The 27,897-nt window shown below is 38.2% G+C and overlaps 1 protein-coding gene across 1 annotated transcript in view; it reads right to left on the bottom strand.

The window, feature by feature from the left end:
* Nucleotides 1-27,897, bottom strand: part of SYNE1 (spectrin repeat containing nuclear envelope protein 1) — a 503,778-nt gene that overhangs the window by 208,188 nt on the left and 267,693 nt on the right. Inside the window, exons 61-75 of the mRNA XM_084624934.1 lie at nt 26,872-27,036; nt 25,326-25,498; nt 24,383-24,536; nt 23,063-23,206; nt 21,282-21,446; nt 17,112-17,429; nt 16,526-16,681; nt 15,232-15,402; nt 13,751-14,077; nt 11,362-11,514; nt 9,883-10,050; nt 8,579-8,755; nt 6,400-6,546; nt 3,957-4,082; nt 2,293-2,469 (exon numbers count right to left, since the gene is read on the bottom strand). Coding sequence (XP_084481060.1) covers nt 2,293-2,469; nt 3,957-4,082; nt 6,400-6,546; nt 8,579-8,755; nt 9,883-10,050; nt 11,362-11,514; nt 13,751-14,077; nt 15,232-15,402; nt 16,526-16,681; nt 17,112-17,429; nt 21,282-21,446; nt 23,063-23,206; nt 24,383-24,536; nt 25,326-25,498; nt 26,872-27,036 — 2,721 coding nt within the window. The remainder of the gene's footprint in view (nt 1-2,292; nt 2,470-3,956; nt 4,083-6,399; nt 6,547-8,578; nt 8,756-9,882; nt 10,051-11,361; nt 11,515-13,750; nt 14,078-15,231; nt 15,403-16,525; nt 16,682-17,111; nt 17,430-21,281; nt 21,447-23,062; nt 23,207-24,382; nt 24,537-25,325; nt 25,499-26,871; nt 27,037-27,897) is intronic.

The following is a 27,897-nucleotide window of genomic DNA, read 5'->3' on the forward strand; positions in this document are numbered from 1 at the left end:
GAGGTATGGAGAATGCTTTCAGAAGTCTTAAAAGAGCAACACTCCAATGAGGAAACTACAGAACCAGAACCACTAAGAAAGAAAATCAACCTTCTGCTGGTGGCATCTAACTCAGATGATGAAAATGAACATGTGTTGGTCCACACTGCTTTGGATTGTTATCGAGCAGAACCATGTTATCAGCATGGACGCATGTCTCCTGGAATGGTGGTTGAAGCAATAAGGGATATATGAATCTTTAGCACATTTGCCATGTAAATATCTTACGACGCTGGCTACAACACTGCCATGCAAACGCCTGTTCTCACTTTCAGGTAACACTGTAAACAAGAAGCAGGCAGCATTATCTCTTATAAATGTAAACAAACTTGCCTGTCTGAGCGATTGGCTGAACAAGAAGACAGACTGATTGGACTTGTAGGCTATAAAATACGGTTTATTTTTGAATGCAGATTTGGTGTTTTTTACATAATTCTACATTTGTAAGTTCAACTATCAGGATAAAGAGACTGCACTACAGTACTTGTATTAGGTGAATTAAAAATACTATTTCTTTTGTTTTTTCAGTGCAAATATTTGTAATAAAAATAAATATAAAGTGAGACTTGTATACTTTGTATTGTGTTGTAATTGAAATCAATATATTCGAAAATGTAGAAAACATCCAAAAATATTTAAATAAATGGTATTATTGTGTACAATGACACCTGACAGTGAGAACAGGCATTTGCATGGCATTGTTGTAGCCAGCGTTGCAAGATATTTATGTGCAGGATGTGGTAAAGATTCGGTAAAGATTCATATGTCCCTTCATGCTTCATCCCACCATTCCAGAATACATACTTAGATGCTGATGACAGGCTCTGATCAATAACAGTCCAAAGCAGTGTGGACTGATGCATGTTCATTTTCATCATCTAAGTCAGATGCCACCAGCAGAAGGTTGATTTTCTTTTTTGATGGTTCCGGTTCTGTAGTTTCCGCATTGGAGTCTTTTCTCTTAAGACTTCTGAAAACATGTTCCACACCTCGTCCCTCTCAGATTTTGGAAGGCACTTCAGATTCTTAAATCATGGGTCAAGTGCTTTAGCTATCTTTAGAAATCTCACATTGGTATCCTCTTTGCGTTTTGTCATATCTACAGTGAAAGTGTTCTTAAATCGAACATGTGCTAGGTCATCATCTGAGACTGCTATAACACGAAATATATGGCAGAATGCAGATAAAAGAGAGCAGGAGACATTCAATTTTTTCCCAAGGAGTTCAGTCACAAATGTAATTAATGCATTATTTTTTTAATGAGGGTCATTGGCATGGAAGCATGTCATCTAGAATGATGGCCAAAGAATAAAGGCACAAAGGAATGTTTAGCGCATCTGGCATGTAAATACCTTGTAATGCCGGCTACAACAGTGCCATGCAAACACCTGTTCTCACTTTCTGGCAACATTGTAAACAAGAAGCAGGCAGTATTATCTCCCGTAAATGTAAACAAACTTGTTTGTCTTAGTGATTGGCTGAACAAGAAGTAGGACTGAATGGACTTGTAGGCTCTAAAGTTTTACATTAATTTTTGTTACGAAACTGCACTAAAAAAAAATCTGCATTTGTATGTTGCACTTCCACAATAGAGATTGCACTACAGTATTTGTATGATGTGAACTGAAAACTAGTATTATTTTATCATTTTTACAGTGCAAATATTTGTAATAAAAATAAAGTGAACACTGTACACTTTGTATTCCATGTTGTGAATTGAAAAAATATTTGAAAATGTAAAGAAAATCCAAAATTTAATAAATTAATTGTTATTAATCACAGTTTTAATTGCTGTTAAACAATAGAATACCAATTGAAATTTATCGCAATTAATTTGAGTTAATCTCGTGAGTTAACTGCAATTAATCAACAGCCCTAGTCAAATTTTATCTGATAATAGTTTAGACTGCTTTAGAAATAGTTACGTTATTTAGTTTTTTCATAGTATGTTACAGATTTTAACTTCAGACTAAATGCAATAGGCAATTAGTTTCCTGAAAACAAAGGGAACCTAGCACAGTAAAGATTTGACTGTCTACTCTAAAACTGTAGGGGAAGTATTAAAATATTTCCCTTTTTGCTTTAGCTCTCTGTAGCACCAACGTAAGCAAAAACAGTCCCCTCTCATCCTTCCTTGCATGGCTGTTACAGAATCAATGCACCCACGCAGGGGATCTAGCAAGTTCTATAATAAAATGAACTGTTGGATACATTTCCTCCTTTCTTCACTTTCAGAACACAATGACTCCTTACCTTAACCTGCAAAACCATGTTCTGGGCAATGTTTAGTTCCAGTTCTGCCCACCTCCTCTTCATATTCTGTAGTTGGTGGTCTGCATCCTGGAAATATATCCAAAGCTCAGCCTTCATATGTTTTATCTCTTCCCAACCCTGAGCCAGGTACTGTGAGTGCATTATCTGCTGCTCGATCTAAAAAGAAAAGAATAGCAATGGGAATGTTTTAATGTAAGTATTCATGCGCTGCGCGAAATGTACAGTAGAACTGCGCAAAGGACAGATTTGAGGAGTAGATTCTGGAGGGGACTAAGTGGAGCTTGCAGAAGGCATTACTGTCCAAAAAAAGCCTTAACCTTGGAAAGTCATAAAACAAGACTGTGTCAGAGGAAAGCCACAAGAAATTATTAGGAAAGCTAATTCACAATTGACTCATAATAAATTTCATTGTAAGAGACTTAAAAAAGAATCTAACAATTCTTTAGAGATAATTCAGGGTTCAACGATTTCTTTAAAAGCTCAGATCAACTATACAATTCAAGTCTCTTTACTCTCTTGCTTGCACGTTATGAATCATGCCAGATGGTGACATATATACATAAACATATACCCTCTCACCATGAAAACTTAATTCAATTTGTGTGTTTCATTCCAATTTGCCTAACACAGTTATTTTCCTTATGTGTCATTTAGGAGAATTCCCAGAATTCAGCAAGGAGAATGCTTACCAAATCTGAGTCCATCAGTCACATTAAACCCATATTAACAGAGTGTCACTTGCTTCAAATGCAACAGCAAGATGCCTTTAAGACTTAGGTTCTCAAAAGGCTTAAAATGTCTCGGTGCTATCCTACTTATGTTTTTTTTCTCCTGCTGGTTATTTAACAAGCCATTCCTATTGCTAAAACTGGAAGCACCTTTTATCTGTTCTGTATATATCTGCAGACTGTAGTTTATGGGTTGCTTGGATTTGGATTTTAACTTGCTTCTTTAATATGGAATTTGATTCCTGTATGCATTAGACTGTTACACTCAATGGAGTGAATTTTAAATGTTATCAGAATGTGGTTTTTCCTGATAAAGCGTATACTGCAGTGAGATGTTTTCATGGAAGAATGTAAATGATGTTTGTTCATGGATAACTTAGGTGAATATATTTTAAGTTTAAAACTCTGATATAATATCTTTCTACACATGCACATGTAAAAGCACATTTTATTTAAAAATTAAAAGTACCATTGTAGAAAATTTTATGGTATACCAATTTTAGTGATAAACAAGAAAATCAGCCTTGTGTTTCATAAATTTACGTTTTCTTAAACACTAAGCACTAGAAAATAGCTAAAGTCATGTTTGTGCAACTGAAAACAGTAATACATTGGCCCAGGTTCTGCTTTTTCACACAGCCATAATATACACTATATACTGCTGCCTTGAAGCACTGTTCCTGAAAATCCCCACTCCAGCAACCTCACTCTAAGATGCTTGTTGCATAGCAGGATGACAACATGAAAGTATAATTTAAAAAAAAGTAAAATTTCCTCAGTGAGAAAGTTAAGATGTAAGTACAGAAGATGTTTCTTTAAACCATTACCTAATATGAACCTTGTGTAAGAGGATAGATCAAGACAATTAAAACTCTAAGGAGGATTAGAGGTTGGCTGCTGTGGTTTCTCTCGTACCGTTTGCTTTGTTTGTTGAATGTCTGTTGCTGTATTCTTCACTCTGGTATCTGACAAATCGCACATAGAGCACAACAGATCCAAGTATGTGCTTGCCTGTTCCTGCAGAGCTCGGAAATGTTTAACCTGAAGGAAGACAATCCTCATATATATTCTGGAACTCATCACATTTCATTAAAACTTTCATTTGTCATAATTTTCAGATGGATGGAAAATGTAAGAGACCAGCTTCAGAGAAGGCTATTTTGTCTTAACCACAATTATCTGGACTATTTACCAATCAGCTTATGGGAAATACATTGCTCACAATGCTAAAGAATGACAACTATATCTTGTTTATTTTTTAGATCAAAGCTCTGAGGGACATGTTGTCCCCTATATAGATTATTCCCTTACAAAGAACTGTTTAAACATGCAGAGTTTCATCTAGATCATTTCCTCAGTGGAAAAGGAAACAGGATTTACATCACTGTTGAGCTGAGAGGGGTGGCTGTCTAGACCTATGAATTCTCCAAAATCTGAATAGATTCTGGGGGGATTCAAGGTGATCTATGCAGAGGGCTGGTTTCTCCATGTACGCTTCAGAGCCCTCCCAATCCTGCTTTGCCTCCATGGTAGCACAACTCTGACAGGTTAGAGACTCTCCCTCCAGCTACTGTCCATGCTCCTTGAAGGAGGCTCCCCATCGCATAGGAAAGGGTTACATTAATGTTGACAAGCACAGCACTAACTTACCTACTCAAATAATGAGTGGCTGGTAAGGAAACTGTATCCTATGGAAAAAAAACGGTCTCCCATAACTGGCCCCACCATGGAGTGAAAACCAGTCCCTGAAGAACTCTTTCAAAGAGGCTCAAGGGAAGGGAAAAACAATGCTACAGGGGTGGTACTTTCTCCTTCCCTATCCTGCCCAGCCATAATCTGTGGCATGAGTCCCCTCCACTACTATATGTAGGTGATGTGACCCTAAATTTCTCAATGTGCAGCTTCAAATCAGTTCAGTTTTAATCCAGGGCTCAAAATTTATGCAAAATAGTTAAGTATTAAAAAATAATCAAGTAAAAATGAAACAACAACAATTACAAATTACTTTCTAAGGTATCAGATTCTTACGACAACACCTTAACTTCATGCTTCCTTTCTGTATGGGGAAAAAAACCCAGAAGAGGTCAAAATCCACAAAAAGGGACACAGGACATGGAAAATTCCTTAAGGTAATTTTTGTATGACAGAGTGATTCTGCATCCGTGCATCTGAAATCAGATCTCAGATAAGGACATTGTCAGAGATACTTCATTTCAAGTTGACAGAGCACAGCACTGAAACTTACCTACTAAAGTCATGTCTGGCTGGTAAGGAAACTGTATCCTACAGAAAAGCCATCTCCCATAACTGGCCCCACCATAGAGAATGGTTGGATGACTATGGAGGCCACCCCGCCACAACACCAGTGTGATGGCTGCAAAGCATGTAGCTGTCTGGAGATGCAGAAATTTATACATGAGCTCTCCAGTTTCTGCGCTCCACTATCTACCTGTCTTGTCATTTATATCATCATCATCATCACCACTGCTACCAAGGTCTCCTAGTCCTGATGGTTGAGACAGTCAGTATTCCTATCCAAAAGCCAACATTATTTTCAGTGGTTCTAGGATCTGAGAGAACTCCCCTGTTCAGCTGTGGATAGAGGAATTGATCAGCTTTGAACTTTAGCCTTCTGCGCTTCAAAATAAAATAAAAAAATTCTGGAAGCATCTGGGGACAGATCTTCTGTACCAACTTCCAAGTGCTGATATGCCCTGAAAAGGAGTGTCTGCCACCCGTTACTGTTTGGTTTCCATTGGAGTGTGTGGAAGGGATGCATTTTTTCAAGTCCCATACTTTAGTGCGAGGTTCTGGGGAGCCTACATATCTCCTTGCTTCCTTTCCCTGGCAGAACTCCACAAGAAAGCTGTCAGCCAGGGATAACCCAATAACCTCAGGCTGAAACCTTTTAAAAATTTTCCCATGACACCACTATGCGCCAATGATACCACTGTAATGGGGCTGTACAAGAACATATATAGACAGATGGGTGGCTAGGCAGACAGGGAAACTCAGTGTTAAGCTCTACAATGAAATCTCTGAGCATGTTTATTGAGTTGCTCAACTTTATGTTCAAATATCTTATTTTCACTTATGATGCTGGGCTAGCAAAAGTTACACAGTCCTAGGATGGAGTAGGTGCATGGTGCCTAAAACTGCATTATGCTGCCCCTAGTGCATGAACATTTAACCCTTGGAAATGGGAGTAGTCAGTGAGGCTCTGAAGTTTCCATGAGTGAAGAGCCACAGAGGCAGTTTTCTGCTAATATTAAGCACTTACCTGGATTCACACCAAAAAGGATAATTGAGTGTATAAACCCAGTTTGCTCAAAATGTTGCTCATGTGCACAACTTTTACCTGCTTAACTGCATCCGCCAGGCTGAAAGGTGGCCACATGCTTGGTTTTAACTCTGGCTGAACTGTAGAGAGCCAAGCCTGACACTGTTGTAGAGTATCCTGATGGTTAACATGTTTCTGGAGTTCATGTTCCAAACTCTGGCACACCTAGAATAAAAAGAACAGTAAGGTCATTGACACTTCTGACACTGATATAAAAAAAAGGAAGAGAATATAAAATGCAGGTCTCTGAAACTCCAACCAAGCTGTATTTTTCAGATATTAGGTAAAATTTTCAAGAGAGACTAAGGGCTTGTCTACACGGTGCTTGCACCATGGTGCGCTAACTGGCCCATGGTGGAACTTGCTGGCAAGCACTAGAAGTTTCCCTAGTGCACATTAAATTCTCTAATCTTATTCAAACTTCAGATGCTTTAAAAAACACGAAATCAGTCTAGTATAACATCCAGAATATCCTGTTTTTGTACTTCAGCTACATCACATTCTAGAAATATAATGTAATATACCTTAATTGAATAGGATGAGGCAATTTCACACACTTTTCAGGGAGTTTAGATTAATAACTCTGAATGGCGATGACTGTTGCTTATTTGGCACGTTCATATTTATTTTTCTTAATGGGAAAGCATATGCTACTGTCAATTTCTTTAATGATTAGCTTAATTAGGTGTTGAAAATTTAAGCTCTGGACTTTTAATAGAGAAATTTTCAAATAAAGGCTTGGTTATGCCTTGTAGATACAAGTCCATCTATGTGGGGAGGGGGCAGTGCAGAGGTTTGGGGGGCATTATGCTTTCTGGAGCAACCCACCATACCATAGTTAGTTAAATCTACGTAGGGAGTGCATTGCACACTCCCTTTTATGATTGGTCAGATCTGCTGGCACGTACAGAGGCAGAACCCTGGTTCTACTGCCAGTGGGGACTAGCAGCCCTAACACTGTGGAGTCTTGTGAGAGCAAACCCTGCAGTGGTGTCTCGCCCCGTGAAGTCAGGGGTGCAAGAGGGAGGAAAGCATCTGATGCTCTCACCGTGTCTTGGACACTTGAGGAGGAAACAGACACTGTGTAGCCCAGAGATTTTAGGAGGGAAAAAAAACAGAGATGGAATGAAGTGATTATTAGGTTGTTTTTGTATCTTTATTCATTACTTTTCATTTTATGTCTTTTCTGCGCGCGCGTAGATAGCGCACACACACACACACACACACACACACACAGCCCCTACCTACCTTTTTAAAGAAAATGGCCCTTTCTGCTAACTGGATCAACAGGATGGCCGAGCTAAGACTCTTCTATTGTGCCAGGGAAGATAGAATTTCCTAGCACATCATCAGTTGCTAGTGACGGATGTTCCTAAACTGCTGGCACTAAGTATGAAGTTCACCCCAATGAAGAGGACTCCACACAAGGTTGTCTTAATAGGGGTGAATTTCACTCTAAAAAGAATTGAAACAGACTTCACTACTGCCCCAATCCTGTGAAGAATTACCAACATATTTCACTTTACCCACTGTGAACAATTCCATTGAGTTCACTGGGACAACTCATACTGTGTAAAGTGAAGCGAGTGGGCAAGTGTTTGCAGAATCTGGGTCTATATGACTCAATCTAAACCTAAGCTTGCTTAAAACAAATAAACTTCAATAGAACTTCGACCTCAGCTGATTTTTAACATCTTTTATTATATATTGCATGGAGCTATACACGTGGATTTTATTTATTTATTTAGCCAAACTTAACCTTTATGCTTTAATAATAAAATATAGTCAAACTCTTTTTCTAAAATTTGATGAAAAAACGTAGTCCCTTCCTGGATGGAGACCATGTTTCTCTGATTTTATATTAATAATACATTTGCATACCCCTGTAAATAGGGATTTTAAATCAATCTGGGCTTATGTGGAGAACAAATTATGACAAAAAATGGCCACTTTAATCAATTTATCTGTAGCATAAGGAATGGTGGCACAGTTACATTAGTAACATGTAGAGTCAGCTTTTAAACAATTTAATGAAACATCAAATTATTTCAGAAATTCTAATACATTTTTCCCATCCTGCACAGAACTATTACAATACTGTACATAACCAGCATGTTACTTATAGTTATATCTGATATACATTGAAAAAAAAGCTCTTTACAGCTCTTTATATACGTTGAAAAAAAAAAAGACTTACTCTCTGAGCTGTGCTACATATGGCTGAATAACTGTCTTTTGTCCCCTGCAGATGGGTTTGTGTGTTTTGCTTAAATTTTGCTTGAAGATGTTCTGCACATCGATTGATCAAATAGTCACCTTTATTTTTAAGGCTGTTCAAATGGTCTTCAAATCCTGCAATCTCTTCCATCATTGCCTAAAAAAAAAAAGTTAAAAAAACCCATAAAGAAATACTTTGATAGTAAAACCACTTCTGAGTGATGACTTCTCAAAGCAACTCATATGCTTAAATATTTTTCTTAAATGTATTTGTGATTAGATTTCATGAGAAAACGGTTATGTTCCAGCTATTAGACTGTACAATCTGTCTTAAAGCCTTTGTCACCCAAGAGATCCTAGTCTGTCACTTAATCAACAGAATACAGCAAATTCACATACATAGGTATCCTCTAGACATATTACAAACATCTTAAATGAACCAACATGATGTGCTTTGTCCTAAATTGAGTAACTTTCATTTTTCCTTGTCAACAGTCCCTCTCTGTTGCTGCTTATCACCCCTTTTTCATGTCAAATCTAATATTAGAGTCAGATTTTGATGTTGACAGTAATTGATCCAAAAGTGGTCCCATTAAGAACAATGCATGAAATCCTAGCCCCATTGATGTAAATAGGAATTATGCCATTGACTTCAAGGGAACCAGGATTTCACACAATGAAACTACTTAAGGAGTAACATACTAACCAAAATAAGTTAGGACATCATTATCTGGTCCATAGTTTGAAGGCATTTTGAGGCAAGGATTTTGACTCTGTTTAACTTCAGTGTGTACTAACCATGGCAATGGGTTGCTAGCAATAATTATGCCTTCCATGAGAGTATTTGAGGGTATTTTACAACCTAATAACAAGAGAGAATTAGAATACAAACTCTTCTAAAAACTAGGAGGTTTTTGTCCTCCCAAGAGTCAGGAATCAATAGTGTCCCAGGGCAGGAGGGCCCAGCTCTGCCTCTTGGGGTCTATTTCTTCTCAGCATGAAATAGAGAAAATCAAATACAAAATTAAGACATATATACATAAATTTCACATTATGTCACTGCTGCTCACTGAAGGTGACATGAATCAGAAACACACTGATCTGGATGTAGACAGTGAGTGCATCAAGTTATTCTTGTTAACCCAGTCAATGTTACAGATATTCAAGTAAGTACAGAAAAGGGTGATAAAAAAGTTACAGCTCCAGAACTGAGATGGGGAATTGCTGGAGTAATATTTTTTATTTTTACTGAGTAAATGACATGTGTTCAAACACAAGACCTACCTTGTGGTTGGCTAGTTGCTGAGTTATTATTTCTACGCTGCTGCTCTCCATAAGGTCAGGAGTGACCAGCCTGCTGGACATCTGTAACAACCACTTTTCCACTTCTTGTAAGTCACTGTTATAATCTTCATACTCTTTTACTTTCACCTCCAAGCTTTCAACATGTGCCTGTGGGACCATATAAACCAAAATACAATTTTAGAAACACTTACAAGAGAAAGGATGTCAAAAGTTGCTCTGAAACCTGAAAAGTTACTAAGAGACTGATCCTGCAAACTATTTATTCATAGGAGTAGTGCTTATAGGTCTAGACCACAATGAACACATCAGAAGAACTTCTTGCATCAGTATGGGTTGGGCACAATTTTAAAAAAAGTACAAAAATATTAATGATAAAGAAAATTGAGGGTTTTTTTTAAAAGGGCGACTATCAACTTGAAAAGTAGTTAATCCTTGTCACTTACAGTAATCACACACGTTACTTGTAATTACAGTAGAAAAAACAACAGACAAGAATGTTACTTTTAAAATGATAGTGTCCTTTTAAAATATATTTTACTGTGGATTTTTTTCTGTTTAAATTCATGTATATATGCTAGAGTTGAAATCACCCAGGTTGCCAAAAAACAAATCTAACACAATAAAAATCATTCAGAGAAGCATCATTTTGTTCCTGTAAATTATAACTCAAACAAAACAAAACGACATCCACAAATTTGGTTCTCTCTTTGTCCGCCAGGGGAAGGTGGAATAGCAATTAAAGGGACACTATACAGTTTTACTGTAGCTTAGTACTGTTGGAGGCATCACCTGTAAAGAGCTTTAGGAATAACACATTATATAGATATATCAGCATTACATTTTCAAAATATTATATACTCATTAACTAATTAATTAAAATTACTTAAGGAAATTTTCCTTTGTGATCTCAGCCATGCCTAGCTTGTGAGATCTGGCAGGAACACAGTACAAGGTGATGTGATTCAAGGACATTTTTACTTTTGAAGTGTCATTTACTCAGGAAACTATTTTTATGCAATGAGATGATTTGACACACATCTGTGCCTTGTGCTTGTCTGAGAACTCCTTTGCTAAGTCTCTAAGGTCATAGGCTCGTTCCTGATAGAGTTGGCCCACTCTTCAAGTTCAGAGTGGTCACTGATATCTTTTAACCACTCTCCTTTAAGCAGTAAGTTTCAAGAGGAGACCTCTCCCCTAGTACCTCAATACTCATTTGAGCTTTCCTTGTGATATTTACTTAAGTAATAATTTACCTCACTGCAGAGAGCTCACACGAGACCCAGTGCACCTTGTAAACCCCACATAAAGGGGGCTTTTGCCAGCCCTCTGCATTGGGATGAAATGTCACCCACAGGAAAAAACCTCAACCCTTTAAACTGGAAAAAAACAAAAACATTTCTCATATTGTGTGTTAGTGACATGAAAGGATCCCACAGGTCCCTTGCTGATTTCTTTTACCTTTGCCACATTGCAGAGTTCCTGGTAATTGGCCTGAAGTTTCTGAATGTTGTCCCCTAAAGTAACGTCATGCACAAGTTCAAGAAGGGCTTCTCCTTTTTCAGTCACTGATTTTATCGAAGGCTCGTGGGACAGCACCGTCTGTTGTACTGACTACAAGTGCAAGCATTATAGTGAAAAAATATACTGTAAACAGAATATGGTAAGATCGCTTCCCTTAAATTCCAGGCTCAGAAAGTCCCCTCTAATCATGGAGCTCCCCCTTCTCCTACAGTAGAGGGCGCAGTCACCTCTGCGGCAGTATCCTTCCCCCCCGCCAGGGCTGTATTATTTTTTCCTTGGAGCCCCCTCAGGAATTCTAGGGGCAGTTACAATGAGAGAGTGAGCATGTGTGTGTGTGGGTGGGAGGTGGAGGCGGCAAGTGCACCTGTGGGCGAACATTTTTCACAAAACTATCACTCTTTATCTGAACTCTTAGTCCTTATTCTCAAAGAAAAACTGCACAACACTTTCAAAAGATGAGCCTGGGAGCTTAACTTTGTAACTTTGCTAGACGCTAAAAATCATGGACTGAACAGACATTGGATTTATGGCTTATTACAACAATCTGTAACCCATTAACAACCCCCTACATCAACTGCCTTTTTTTCCGCTCTCCCTTCCTTCCCTCCTTATGACTGAAGGGATATTAACAAGCCACTTCACCTTGAATGGTCCCTTGAAATATGTGTTAACTACTGTGATAAACAATCTGATCCACTACTTTGTGGACTGGTCAATAGTAGAAAATTAGATAGTAAAACCAATCTCGGTCAAGGATGTGAAAAATCTACACCCTAGAGTGGCAATGTTAAACCTAAGTCCCCATTTATACAGCGTTAGGTAGATGGAAGAATTTTTCTATTAACCTAGCTACTGCCTCTCAGGGAGGTGGATTACTGACAGGAGAATCCCTCTCTCTGTTCCACTGTGCCATTTTAAGTGTAGACATACCCTGAGTATGTTTCCCAGGCCTGAAGAAGGACTCAAAAGCTTGTGTCTCTCACCAACAGACATTGGTCTAATAAAAGATATTTCCTCACCCACCCTGTCTCTTTAGAACTATTTTAATTCTTAATATTTTTATAATGCTTTTAAAATTAAAAGCATTGGAGCCTACAATCTCCCATGTCAACTAAACTGGAACTTTCAGTTTCAGGTTTAGTTTACAAAATAAAATAATATAATATAAAATAAAATAACATCTCAGAAGAGTTCTCAATTGTGCATCTTTTGTCTCAGACCGACACAGGCTGGAATTTTTCAGACCATTTAATAGATCAACAGGTATTTTAAATTAGCCAAATGTGTGGCATGGCCAAATTCTGCTTTCAGCAACATCAGCATAAATCCAGAGTAACCCCACTGACATTAGTGTATTGCGGAACAAAATTTGGCTCAATTCATTATATCATTGCACCTATAAAACTAGTAGACTGATGAGAAGGAGTTTGCATGCCTTCAATATTCAGGGTTAAAATCAGAGGCAATACAAACAACTGCATGCAGTACATTATCTACATTAGCATGTATCACTAGGTGAAAACTTATGCACTTCAGAAATACAAAGGAAAGGTGCAACAGAAAGTGTGTAATTTAGATCCCGAGTAGGGGAAGCTAAATGAGGAAATGTGTAACTTACACACATTACTCTTGTAATTTACACACAGAGGTGGCAGTGTGTAGTCGGAAAAGCACTAATTAGAGGTGTATCTTGATTTCCTTTTCACCCTCCTATTAGTTGCTTTCCCTGCTACATCCTTGCCCTTCCATTCCCCACGATGTTTTAAACTGTAACAACTTCTATGAGTTACCACCATATAATTTACACCATCATTTATGTCACCTCTGAATTTGGCCCTCAGTTTTCAGGTTAAGTCTCATTATCTTTGTGGTAAACAGTACCATATAGCACTATAACCTATTTTCCATTCTATAGAAAACTTAAATATAGCAAGAAAAAAAGAGGAGCATAAGGAGGCAATGTCAGCTGTGACAGAAAAGTTCCAGAAGACTGCAGGTCAAATTCTATTGTCACTTAAACTAGTTTAAATCCAGAATAACTATTGATATCAGTGGAGTTACTCCATACTTATTCCATGTAAATGAGAACAAAAATTGGACCCAGGTGGGTAACCTTCAAACATGGAGAACTTATTATGGCACCCAAATTCCACATTTGGATGCTTACACTGGCTCTTTGGCACAGATACTATGCATTTATGATTTGAGCATCCAGATAAGGGATCTCATGGAATCTATTAAGGCCCCCACAGCTGAAAACTTGGACCTCAAGGACTTCTAGCTCAAAACTTCATTCATACAATGGAGTCACAGCATCAATTCTTACCTTGTATTTGGATAACTGGGCCTTCTTCTCATATAATTCAGTTTTCGGCTCCACTTGAGTGTGCAATATGGCTTGGTACTCTGTAAGCCACTGAGTCTGTGCCTTGTACCTGTCTGAGAATTCCTTTGACAACTGGAGGCACTTCTCTAAGGCCATATGCTCCTTCCTGACAGAGCTGGCCAGCTCTTCAAGCTGCTCCATGTAATCACCAATCTCTTTCCTTAACTGGTCAGCTTTATTTCCCTCCATGTATTTAATAGCCCGATCACCTTTCTCACGGGCAGATTTCAGCAAATTGTGGCCTACATCCATGTCACGCAAAAGAAGCTGTAAAGGAAAATATGGAGATTAACAGAGAAAGCAGACTGAGTCTTTTTCCCTTTCATTTTCCTTTGTTTTAATTTTTATGTCAAAGAGATGCTAGTAGCAATGTCTTTTTCAAACTATCGAGGCCAAAGAGATTGAGCGAACTTCTCACTGCTAGGGATGCTGCTTGCAGTACCATGATGAGATGCATTAGCAGGGAAAAGCTTGCACTTGTGCTGTTCATGCTGTAATTCAACACAATATTGCCAACTGAGGATCCGGACTTCTCTCTCCAAGACTATCAGCTCATCACTTTTCATAATCAAGAAATTCACTTTAAAAGAGATAACTAAACAGTTCAAATTCACTGTACTGTTTTATTGCAATACAATGAATGCTGACAGTAGACGTAGTGTGAATACTACATGGTTTATCACTTTGGTCAATATTTCAAAAGCTGGCTTAAGTGGAACAGATACAAGAAAATATAATTCTTTCATTCTCCACTGCTTATTAAGTATGGCTAACGGGAAAAACAAAACAGTGTGCATCTCAGAAAGGAATTAAAGCTTTCATTAAAGATACAATGTTTTAAAACCACGTAATAGAAATCAGCCAGAGGTGGTGAAATCTCAGGAGTTGAACTAGGAAATTTTATTTACGGAGTTTGTCAAATACAAAGTGCACAAGATAAGGTGGAATAGTTGAAAGCGGTTCTTTGGCATAGTAGGTTTAAATATTGCAAGGAGACTGAGGAATTCATTCACAGCTCTGAGGTAAAGTGTGAGTTTTACCACTGGGTTAGTTCAGTGGGAGGAAAGGAAAAGTTTTGTTCCCCACAATACATTTCTATAATAAAATTTATACCACATGATTATTTGGGTGTCTTTTATTTTAAACTAAATCAAAATATAAACACCCTCCATTAGAAGAATGGGATTAAGATGAATTTCACTATGAAGAGTTACCAAACTATTAATCCAATGTCATCAAACTCCACACACTAGGAGAACATCAAATTTTACACCCAATGTTTGCTATGCTGCTAACTACTCTGGACTGTTGGAATCAGAATTATGAGTAACTGGAGGTATACTATTAAATGTGGACTAGTGTATGTGACTTAACTCATGAAGAAAAATGATTAACAAATCCCAAGTTCAAGTGTACTGTACCTCTAGTTTCTGCATTTTCTTCTCCATTGCTGTTTTATCCACTACATCAGTCTTGGTTACCACATTTTTTAAGTTCTGGCTAGTGGCTCCATACCAATCTGTGTAAGTGCAGAAAGCTAATTCTGACTCCTCCATACTTCGAATCTCTTCTTCCAGGAACTTTATTTGTTCCTTCAAACAAATGTTGGAAACAGAAAGTGAAATGCTTATCATTGTCCATTTCTTGACAAGAGAACGTTTAATAAAAGCAACAAAATACTATTTTATGAAAGAATCATCAATTTACGAAGTTCAGTGACTTGTAATTCATTCCTTTTATATCCACCAGATAATTGTTCTCATGGGGATTTTCTGTATTCTCTTTTCAACATGTGTGTATAGCAATCACTAATGTTAAAATGGAGTAATATTTTAGCACTAAAGGGGGAGGGTACAGGTGATAAATTTCTATTTTATATTTTTAAGTGAATTTAGGCCTGGTTTACACTAGGAAATTATGTAGGTGAAACATGCACACCCCTGAACAACACAGTTAAACTGACCTAACTCCCAGCGTAGACAGTTCTAGGTTGCTGGGATAATTCTTCCATTGACAAAGCTATCGTCTCTTGGGGACCTGAGGTAACTATCCGGACAAGAGGAACTCTCCTGTGGGCATAGGTAACATCTTCACTGAAGCACTGAAGTGGTGCAGCTGTGCCGCTGCAGTGTTTTAAGTGTAGATGTACGCTTAGTGATTGTAAGAGGTGTCAGATTGAAAGTACCATAATCTGAAGTGATCTGCAAGATGGACCTTGCCAGTTCACATTTCCCCACAACGCCCTACCAATGCACCTCCATGACAACCTGAAGGCACTTCTCTAAAATTCATTCAATGTCCATGCACACTGAACCCTCAAGTTGTCTGTTGGGACTGCCAAGAGAGGTATCAGTCCGTATCTCCTGTGAGAATATTTTTTGTGATGTAGATAACTTACACAAACTGTCTATAGGAAAACAGAATCAGACTACCAACACATTTCACACAGATTGTTTAACACCCATGACATGGTGACAATTTATGATTACTGCAGAAGTTGGCTGAAAGGTCTATTTCCTATTAACAATGCCCAGATCCATCTAGCCCACTGAAATCTAGAGAGGGGAGGGTTCTTGTATGTGCACATTATATGATTTGAGGATTCTGTATCAATGAATAATTTGTGGTAACCATGGCCAATAAATAATACCTACCTGTGTCTCCCCCTTTGCTGACATTGCATAATATTATAATGAATGAATTACCATTACTTACCAGTACATGAAGGATCAGAGCTTGGTACCGAGAGGTAAGCTGGGTAGCTTGATTTCCCATTCTACTGGTGGTATGACTTTCCTCCAGGATTTGCTGAGCTAATGCCCCAACTTCTTCAACATCATCTTTGTAGATTGTTATTTCTTCATGCCACTTCTGAGACAAAGAAGACAGACATTATCAAGGTGTATGTGATTACAACCATGTATCTTAACACTGGAAATGTAGTTGTTTACTCTGGTCAGTACAGCAGAGACAGTCAACAGTGTGATGGGAGAGTGTGCTGGATTCAATTCTGGTTCCCTCATCAAGAAAAGAGTTGAACAGATTCCAGTTCCAGGACCAAACTCTTCTTTCAGTTGTGCCAATGCACTCTACAGGCCAATTAAATTCCAGATCCCACACTGAGATTACAGCTCTGGCAAAATCATCTCTTCACCTGTAAGCGGAGCAAGTTTGATCTAGACTCCCTGAGAGACAATGGCAATGTCGTATTTACAGGCATTTTTCATAGTAGAACTACACTGTAATGTATACACCATGTGTGATATATACAGCGTTGCTCAAATAGATGGACAGTCATTACCTTCATTTGCTGTAGCTGCATCTCCTTTGTTGCTCTCTCAGACTGCCGCCCGGTCCTGATATTAACTTTCTCCTCCAGGGTCTTAAGCCAGTCATCTACCTTCTGAAACTTTTTCTCCATTAACCTCAGTCTATTCAGAGTGGTGTTTAGCTGGGTCCTGGCCTCAGAAAGCCTGTACTGGTAAACTTGCCAATCCTGTCGCATGGACTCCAGTGCTCTGTCTTCTATCTGGGGTATGCCCCAAGATATCACCTCCTCCCTGCCATGGAGCACTGCATTTAGTAATGCCTGTCCCTCTGCACAATTGACCTGTAGTTCCTGCAAGTGTACAATTACAGGGATAACATCTTCACATGTTTTACACTAACAGTGGTTAGCATGTTTTGCAGAGTAGATAAAACCCTAGCTCCAAACTCCCTTTGACTTCAATGGAGCCATGACATGACCCAGTGTATTTAAAGTTGAGTACCTTATACCACTTCAGTGGTAGTCTGGTTGTGAACATCTTAACTAATCCAGCCTGGCAGAGATTTTATTTGACACAATCACTAGTGTTGCTCAATGAATTAAGGAATACATTTATGGCCAAAATGTGCTATATGTTCCTCCCTTAGCTGCTGAGCTGATCATAACTTCCAAAACATGTCATCTTTGTTGGCATGGGCACTTGGGATCCCTGAGCCCATTCAGCACATCCTTGAACTCAAGGCTTTTGGGCTGGCAGCCAGGATACTACTACCTTGCCAATGTGGTAACTTTTAAAACCAAATCTGTTTCATTAGATTCCTGGACCTGTTTTCCATTGCTCTTAGCCAGATGCTTATTTTTGCCCTATGTAGGTAAAAACAGCCACAAAGGGTACCACGTTTTAAAGAAAGTTGATTGAAAAAAAGGCATACAAAATCAGGAAACAGCTGGTTTGGAGATTTATGGCCCAGATTTTTTAGTAATAAATATACCAGTATTTTCCCTGTAAATATTTCATATACAATTACAAACTAATTCCCGGCATCCTTTATAGTTAAGAATTATAACGTGCTGGTTTTTACTCTGTTAGACTGTTGCCAGGTCCTGATATTAACTTTCTCCTCCAGGGTATTAAGCCAGTCTGGTTTTATTTTGAGACTGTGTAATTCAGGTTCGTCATAAATCCATTTTGATACCAAAATGGGCTAGCCAAATTACAGAATATGATGGTCCCCAGTTTTCTGATGAAGATATTTGAAACAGAAGACACTTGGGTTTCTGCTGTTAATTCCGGAACAGAATGAAAATGGCTTTAATAAAAAAGCCAAGAAGGGACCATCTGTTCAAACACTGCACAAGAGAAGAACACAGCAACCTGAAACATATACTTCTTTTCACATTTATTTCTATGGAACAAATATCCCATCCTTAATTTTAAGAAACTTTCCTTCCATGTAAATATTTTTAAAAGTATAATTTTGTAGACAGCATATCCACACTGACTTTAATCCCTTTAAAAAATCATGTGTAAGATAGTGGGTATTTCACATTTGCAGCCCTAAATTACAAATTGTCCCACCAACTTTATAAATATGTTATATTTGATTAATACTGTATAGCCCTTTTGTGTTATTGCTAGGTCAAGAACAGGACTAAAAAAAAAACAACTCTCTCACTCAGTTGCTAAGTCGTGAAAGACTTAAGACTCAATGAACAAAATACTCTCTAATGTGATAGTATGGATTTATTTCAGCTGATTTAGAGAAAAAGTGGTATCATGTTTCATCTTCAGATCCCTTTAGTTCTGGCTTTTAGAACCTGACAGTACTTTACTGTAATACTGTTAACTATATTGTAGACTGAGAGTTGTACAAAGTTTTCCCTTTAAAGACTTAAATTCAGGCCAGATTTACTGCAGTCTGCAAAACTGGGAAAGTTTGGTGTGACTATGGACTTATGGGCTGATATATGGGGTCAACTGGAAGTCACAAAACTCAATCCCTAAAAGTCAAAAGACTTCAACCGGGAGTTGAAAGGCAGCAGGACTGAGCCCACTAGTTGGGTAGCAAATACCTTAGACAAAAGAGTCCTTGTGCAAAATGTAAATCAATTAACAAAACCAAAGCCCAAAGTATATTATATCTAGAGATCGAGAAAACTGACCCGTTTCAGTTTGCAGTGGTTTGTGTGAACCACTTGGCCAGTTTTGGTTCATGAGGGCATTGATTCTTTGAGTTCTGAGTTCAAACTACCCCTGAAACTCTAAGAATGACTCAGCTGAAAATGTTAGATTTTACCTGATATTTTTGCTCTACTTCCACTGTATATTTAAATAAAAGAATAGTACCAATAACAACAATAATATAGTCTGAGCCATAAAAAGGAACTGTAAGAAACTGAAGAAAGTCTTTGATGAACCACAGTATGTTGAGGAAGAATCAACATGGGTTTGGTAAAGGAAAATCATGCCTCACCACTCTAATAAAATTATTTGAGGATGTCAATAAGCATGTGGACAAGAAGGATCCCCAGTGTACTTGGACCTTCAGAAAGCCTTTGACAAGGTCCCACACCAAAGCCTCTTCAGCAAACTAAGCAGTCATGGGATAAGAGGGAAGGTTCCCTCATGCATCAGTAACTGGTTACAACATAAGAAACAAAGAGTAGGAATAAATGGTCAGTTTTCACAATGGAGAGAAGTAAGTAGTAGGGTCTCTCAAAGATCTAGGACCTGTGCTGTTCAACTTATTCATAAATGCTATGGAAAAGGGGATGAACAGTGAGGTAGCTCAATTTGCAGACCATACAAAATTACTAAAGACAGTTAAGTCCACAGCTGATTGCAAAGAGTTACAAAGGGATCTCTCAAAACTGGGTCACAAGGCAACAAAATGGCAGATGAAAATCATCATTGAGAAGTGCAAATGTATATTGGAAACAATAATCCATACAATACATACAAAATGATGGGGTCTAAACTAGATGTTACCACTCAAGAAAAAGATCTTGGAGCTGTCAAATAGCTCTTTGAAAACAGCTGCTTAATGTGCAGCAGCGGTCAAAAAAGCTAACAATGTTAGGAACTATTAGGAAAGGGATAGATAATAAAACAGAAAATATTGTAATGAGGCTATATAAATCCATGGTGTGCCCACATCTTGAATACTGCATGCAGTTCTGGTTTCCCCATCTCAAAATAGATATATTAGAATTAGAAAAGATGCAGAATAGGACAATGGAAATGATGAGGGGAAATTAAAAAGACTGGGACTTCAGCTTAGAAAAAGAAACAACTAAGGGGGAGGGATATAATAGAGGTCTATAAAATCATGAATGGTATGGAGAAACTGAAGAGTAAAGTGTTATTTACACCTTCCTGTAACACAAGAACTAAGGGTCACCCAGTGAAATTGACAGGCATCAGGTTTAAAACAAACAAAAGGAAGTACTTCTTCATACAACACACAGTCAACCTGTGGAACTCATTGCCATGGGATGCTGTGAAAGCCAAAAGTCTAACTGGGTTCAAAAAAGAATTAAATAAGTTAATGTAGGATAGGTTCACAAATGGCTATTAGCCAAGATGGTCAAGGACGTGACCCCATGCTTTGGGCATCTCTAAACTGCCAACTGCCAGAAGCTGGGACTGGACAGCAGAGGATGGATCACGTGATAATTGCTCTGTTCTGTTCCTTCCCTCTGAAGCACCTGGTATTTGGCCACTGTCAGAAGACAGGATACTGGGCGAGATGGACCATTGGTCTGACCCAGTATGGCTGTTCTTAAATTCTTGAGATGAACTAATAGGCTGGAGTTGAATTGCTTGTCCCTTTGAAGTGAATGGGATTTTTGCCATTGATTTCATTGGAGTCAGGATTTCACTCTCATTTTGCGCCAATACAATGGGTAACATAGACTTTTCATTTGCATCCAGAAATCAAGTTGTTAGATATAAAGTAAATGTCATTATTTGTGCCTGCAAATGGGAGGACCTGTTGAAGTGCACTTGAAAATCAAGCCGTGTAAGTCTTTTGCATGTCTAGAACATGTTTTAAAAAACAACAGCAAAATAATTGCATTACTGTGCTTTAATTTTTTCCCCAAGATAAACAAGGAATACAACCTCTCTGTCATGCAATTATTGTTATTGTATTTTACAAATGGAATTCATTTAGATCGGGTGCCGTGCCACACATACTATACCTGTAGGTCCTGGAGTGTTGACTCATGTGTCTGAGCATCGCCTTCAAGATATGATAAACACTCAAGTTTTTCCTGTTCCTTTTCCAGCCATACTTCAAAGGCCTTCAGTTTTCTTTGGTACTCATGATGTAAGTGAAGCAGTTTCTCAGATTTGGTTACAGCCTCCTGTTTGTTAAAAATACTTCATTTGAGCCACAACCAGTTAAGAGATTATAGAAACATAGAACTGGAAGGAACCTTGAGAGGTCATCTAGCCCAGTCCCCTACACTCAAGGCAGGACTAAGTATTGTAAACTATAAATCCTAGAAATGAAATACAAAGTTTGGATCTAGAGCTGAACTTTCTCAAAGTTCAGGGGGTCTAGATTCAGGGGGATGGTTTGTGTAATTACAGAAAGAGAGGGGGCATCTATGAAGATAAAGATGTAGATTCAGATGGGAACTTTGGCTCAATTTGAAGCTATTTGGATCTGGTCTTTTGGTTTGAGAACATTTATAGTTAAAGCATTGATTAATACTAACAATGGACCTGCTTTTTTATTTCATTTACTTTGTTTTTAAACTAGCACAACTCCAGTGACTTAATTGGAATTATTCCTGATTGCCACATGTGTGAGCTCAGAATCTGGCCCATTTTCTTTTCAGGAATTCAGACCCTTGTCAACTACATACAATAATAGTTCCACCTCTTATTTACAGTATATAATAGCATTCCTTATGGAGAATCTCACAGTGTTTTGCTATATCTAAAGATAACTTTGCTGATTACTAAGAACTAGACAGTGAACCCTATATTTAAACTGATAAACAATCATTTTCATGAGTAGTCCCTCTGATTTCACAATCTGGCCCTAAAACACTGCCATATCTGGGGCACAACACCATAGCCATCATATGTCAGCAACATTACAGAATGGTGTTTTCAGAAGCAATACTAAAAGATTATCTACAACTGAAACTGCAGGGGGATTTCTGTAATTACCAACAGAGAAGTTTGTTCAGGACACTAGGGTTAAGTCCCATGCTTAATATATCTGCCATGAGATCTTTGCTGACTACAAGAGGGTTAGGCTTCATTTTTACATCTCATGTAAAAGATAGCACCTCCACCACAATGACCCAAGCATTATGCAGGACTGATAGAGAATCCCTATTATTGCACCTAGATTTCCCATTCACATTTTGTCCAGGCCCTCACTGATTATTATTTTATCAGATGCCACAAAATCACAGCCCAATGTGGCACGACTGCAGATGAGTTTCTGCCAGTACATATAATTTTCAAAAGTTCATGATTTTTTAAGATACTGTATTAAAACTGCTTCAGCCTTCATCACTCTCTGACATCAAACTTTCCAAAAGCACTTACCATTGAGTGTAGCACTTACTTTGATGGATCATATGACACGGAAGTCAATGGAACTCAGCCTCGTACTAAGCACTATATTTAGTAGTGACTGTAAAAGTAGGCCCTTGGTGAATTACTTAACATCAGTACAAATACAAAGTGTTTACATTTGTCATATGACATGCATTCATGGTCAAACAAAAATCCTTCTTTGTATTTGCACTGATGTTTTTAAGCTTTCGGGTGGGTGAAATCCTAGCCATACTAAAGTCAATGAGAGTTTTGCTTTTGAATTCAAGATAGCCAGAGATATTAAATCTGCCCCCCAAATTATACACATTAAAAATTCTGAAACAAACAAACAAACAGACCCTCTCTCCCTCCACCCCAAACTCAAAGAAAAACACTGGAGTACTGACAAGATAAACTGTACCATTGTCCTGTCTTTGAGGAACCTGTATCGTTCTTGGAGGTCCTGGAGTTCAAGCTGGGTTACATAATGCTCAGTCATGCCAGTGCCTTTTGCTTCAATGGTCTCTAATAGGCTGCTGTGACTCAACACTTCTTCACTGAGTAACTGCATAACATAGAGTAAATGAACAGGTTTACTAATGATCAATATTCAAACATGTCCAGCGACAGCTTGTTTGTTTGTAAGGTAATTAGTGGGGTTTTTTTGGCCTATTAGTTTGTTGCTTACTTATATTGCTCTTACAGATTCTCTTCTCAATAGGTCTGCACAGGCCTAAGTGACAGTGGAATTTTGCCCACTGAATTTATATGGTTCAAGTTCCTCCAAGTGCAAGACTAATTTCTTCCACCTTGCTATTTCTCTCATAAACACATAGCAGTGTATGCATTAGGGAAAAAAAAATCCAAAGCCAGAGATACCTATCAAAATAGAACTCCACTGCACATACCCCTCTCTCCCTGGGGAGAGGATGAAAGCGGGAATGAATCACAGCCAGATGGTAGCCACATTGCTTACTGCACTACTCAAAAGCACTCAGATATTAAAGTGGTTAAGGATGTGCATGTGTGTAAGAAACTACCTCGCATAAGACTTCACTGGAGAAATAACAGCAATAATGACATTGCATGGCAATTAATAACCACCTGGATTAAGCTCCTGAGGCTTCACTTTGGGCCATTAACTCCTTGTTATTTACTTATATCAATTTACTATTTACTATTATCAAATGTCTGACTCAAAACACATTATTACTTAACTAAATGCAGCGTACGACTATAATGCAGAATGGGACTGATTCACTGTTGCCCAGCACTCTATGTAGTTATATACACCAGCACAGAAACAATGCTGTGAAGTAAAACATGTCCATTCTAATGTCGTAGCATATTGTGCCATTTTGAACAAGAATATGAGAGAATTATGAGAATATAAACTTGATGAAGATTTATCTCTAAGGCTTTTTTTTAAGTCAGTTGGCCAAAATTTGAACTTCACCCTACCATGGAGAGATTTCCTGTCTAGTATGGTTTGTAGTACTGTTCCTCCCCCCAGCAGTTAATGGCTGCAGCAGCAGAATTTAATGAGGAAACAGGACTTCAATCTGAACAGCTATCTGCCTGATTTCTAGTGCATACACCAGGGCAGAAGCTAAGTATCAAACAGTTGTATCTGTCTGTTTAGACATCATGGTAATATTTATTCCATTATAACATACAATAAAACTATTACTCATACCACCACGGAGGATTTTTCTTAAGATTATAGTAACAGTAAACAAACCTTTGCTTTACTGAGGACAGCTGTTTTTTCCCTCAGCTCTGCACACTGTCTCTCAGAAGCATTCATGCTCGCTTCCACTTTGTCCATCCAGCTGGAAAATTTACGAACATCATCCTGGTAACTTGTCCATTTGGACAGCGCTCCTTCCAGCTGACTACAATTTAAAAATACATATCAGTTGATATTCAGTATCTCATATTATTCTAGCAATTAGATAAGGCAATAAACAGTCATCCAAGTTTTAGGTTTGTTAGGGGGACAGAATGAAAGGAGACATGTAATATGCTGAACTGCCCTATGAAAAGTGCTACAGATCTTGGCTGGCTAATATATAGAAGGGTACCAATATTGAGGCTACTTGCCCACATCTGAAAAGGGACAGTAAAGGACATTAGTGGTGGATACAGGATGCTTGCAGTCCCAGCATCTCCCTCAACCATGTGTGCACTAGCTCTAGTAAATATATGGGTAAAGCATGGTATAAAGGAATAGAATCTATAAGACTTGACTCCAAGTACCATACTTTATATCTCATCATACATTAGGGAGCAGATACTATCTACTGATAAATAGTCTTGATTGTTTGAAACTTGGAAATGTTTGTAATTAGTAATACTCACCATATTTTTGTCCTATGACTACAGGGGTGTTAGCAGGCCACTTCACTTTGAATGGTCCCTTAGAATAGTGCTCACTACTTATGCTAAAATATCTGCTCCACCTTGCATTTAGCTGTGACACACACTCAGTACCTTTCCCAGACCTGAAGAAGAACTCTGTGCAGCTTGAAAGGTTGTCTCTCTCACCAACAGAAGTTGGTCCAATGGAAGATATTACCTCGCCCACCTTGCCTGTCTCGTAATCATATGACTTCTGGAGATAATACTAATATTTTCAACTGTGTTGTCTCCCGTTACCATTCCCCACTCACATCTCTTTTTACCTTTTACAGTGAATGCAAGAGGACAAGAGAGAAGCCCACGTTTCCTTAAGTGTCTGTAACTGTTGTTCAATGACAGGCACTCCTTCCGGAGAAGTGTTTTGCAGAACAGATTCTCCTCTTGTCAGCATCATTTTCATCTGGATTTCCTTCTCCTGCTTCACTGATAACAGTCTCTAGAAAGCAAACAGACCTTGTTCTAGCCTCATTGTTGTGACATGTATGTAGTCCTTCTCCCAAAAAGAGAGGAAATGATTAATAAATGTTACTAGAAAAGAAGCTGCTACACTACACCTTGAATGGATTGTACAAGCTGTTTATTGGGAGGGTGGGCTTGACAGCTGGGTCTCCCTAGTAAAAGAGGCCTTTCAAAGGAAGGGTTTGGGCCATAAGAGAAACCTAGCACTCAGGGAGAGAGAGCGTTTTCCTGGAATCTGGGCAGAAAGGGCTTTGTTCTACAGATTTCCAAGCTGAACACTACAGAGAAAAAGAGAGTGGGAACTAGAACTCTCACTGTCTCTATAGTGATCCATGGAGAACTGGAGATATTTTGTGGTGAAAGAGCCCTTCTGCTCTGGTGCTGAAATAAAACTCAGTTTAAGACCTACCTACAACACTGCGGTGCCTCACTTTTGAAACCCGGTGACCCCAGTATTGCCAGCTCTCACAATTTTATCACATCTTGCAGCATTTGCTGTTTTTCTTAAACCCCAGCTCCTGGAGTTGTGTACGTATGGGATTTTCAGCTTTCATTAAAAATAAAAAGTAACTGTCTAGCTCTTATGGTTGTGCAGAAAAATCAGAAAACGTGAACCCGCCTCAAAACAGAAAGCAAATGAAAAGAATGCTAAATTTATGATTTGATTAAAAATCATGAGATTTCAACTCTCATAATTTTTGGGGCCTGACTCAGGATTTTTAAATGCTGGAGATTGACAATGCTGGGGATGCCCAATGTTACCGACAATAACGTAAACATGATCATCCACCACCTTTTCTTTTTTTTTTTTTTTGGTAGAGCATTGCAACGTTTTCTGTACAGTGATATCAGTTGGCATATTCTCTCTAAGCGCAATACTCCCCCCCAACCGTGGTGTTGCAGTGTAACACCCTCAATGCAAGATTCTATCTGAGAGGCACAATCTACCCCTAAATGAGCAATGCATTAGTTACTACAAACAAATAACAAACTACATTAACGGAATGTGATAGTTATACAATACAGCACTTAAGTCACTTGTAACATTTGACACAGTATGATTGTGTAACTAAAAACAATATCATACTTTCTCTATAGCCTTAGTTAACGACGTATCGTCTTGAAATTTTTTTCTTCAATATTTACACCATTTTCCATGTCACAATGGTCCAGTATATCTTTATCTTATCCTTTTTACTCCAAAAGGCAACATTTTTCCAAATGTTTTTTTGAGGTAAATGAAAAATTGGTGTTTGAATTTTGCAAACTTACTTATAGTGGTCACTATTTCATAGCAACTGAAGTAATGTGTCCTGTGTGTGTCATCTTTGTAGCCATTTGTTAACATACCTCCAGCTTTAATATTCTGCTGTCTAGAACACTTTTGTCTGCTGTGGGGAGACAGTAAGATTCCAGCATATGTACTGTATCAGCCATCCAGTCCTGGAGTTCTTTTATGCCATGAGAGAACTGATGGTGCTCTGCGACAATCCTATCCATTCTGGAAACCTTCTCCTGAAATTCATATGGAAATTAACACTGCCAACCATTCCAGTGATTGTTACCGCTCAATATGCACTTAGAGCAGGTGGCTAAACTGTGTCTACCATATTTCATGCATATGTTGCATGCTCAAGTGCGTATACGTGCAGTTATCTGCTTTGCATGAGTGGTGCATGCACCATATGCATGTGCCAATTTTACACTACATTTAGTCCCCCAAATTAGAAGATTTGGCTCTTCAAATGCTCCCTTTTTCAGTCTATGCAATGTATCAATAGATCTAAGTGTATAACAAATCAGTCAGTCTCATAAAAAACTACATTAGCAAAACCATTTGAAGGACTTACTTATAAGTGAGAATTTTTTTTACATAAAGTAGCCATTTTCATTTACATTTTTTCAATTAATAGATTCCATGGTCAGAAGGGACCGCTGTGATAATCTTGTCTACCCACCTGTGTAACACATGCCACAGAACTTCCCCCAAATAATTATCAGAGCAGACTTTTTAGAAAAACATCCACCCTTGATTTAAAAATCGTCAGTGGTGGGGAATCTATAATAAGAACTGGTAAATTGTTCCAATGGTCAATTATTCTCACCATTAAAAATGTATGGCTTAATTGCAGTCTAATTTGTCTACATGCAATTTTCAGTCATTGGATCATATTATTATACCTTTCTCAGCTAGATTGAAGAGCGCATTATTAAATATCTGTTCCCCATGCACATATCTAAGATTCTAATCAATTCACCCCTTAACTTTCTCTTTGTTAAGCTAATACATTGAGCTTTTAGAGTCTATCACTGTAAGGCATATTTTCTAATCCTTTAATCATTCTCTGACTCTTCTCTGATCCCTCTCCAAATTAT

The sequence above is a fragment of the Lepidochelys olivacea genome, assembly GCF_965140295.1.
Source record: "Lepidochelys olivacea isolate rLepOli2 genome assembly, chromosome: 3".
In the NCBI taxonomy this organism is placed as follows: domain Eukaryota; kingdom Metazoa; phylum Chordata; order Testudines; family Cheloniidae; genus Lepidochelys; species Lepidochelys olivacea.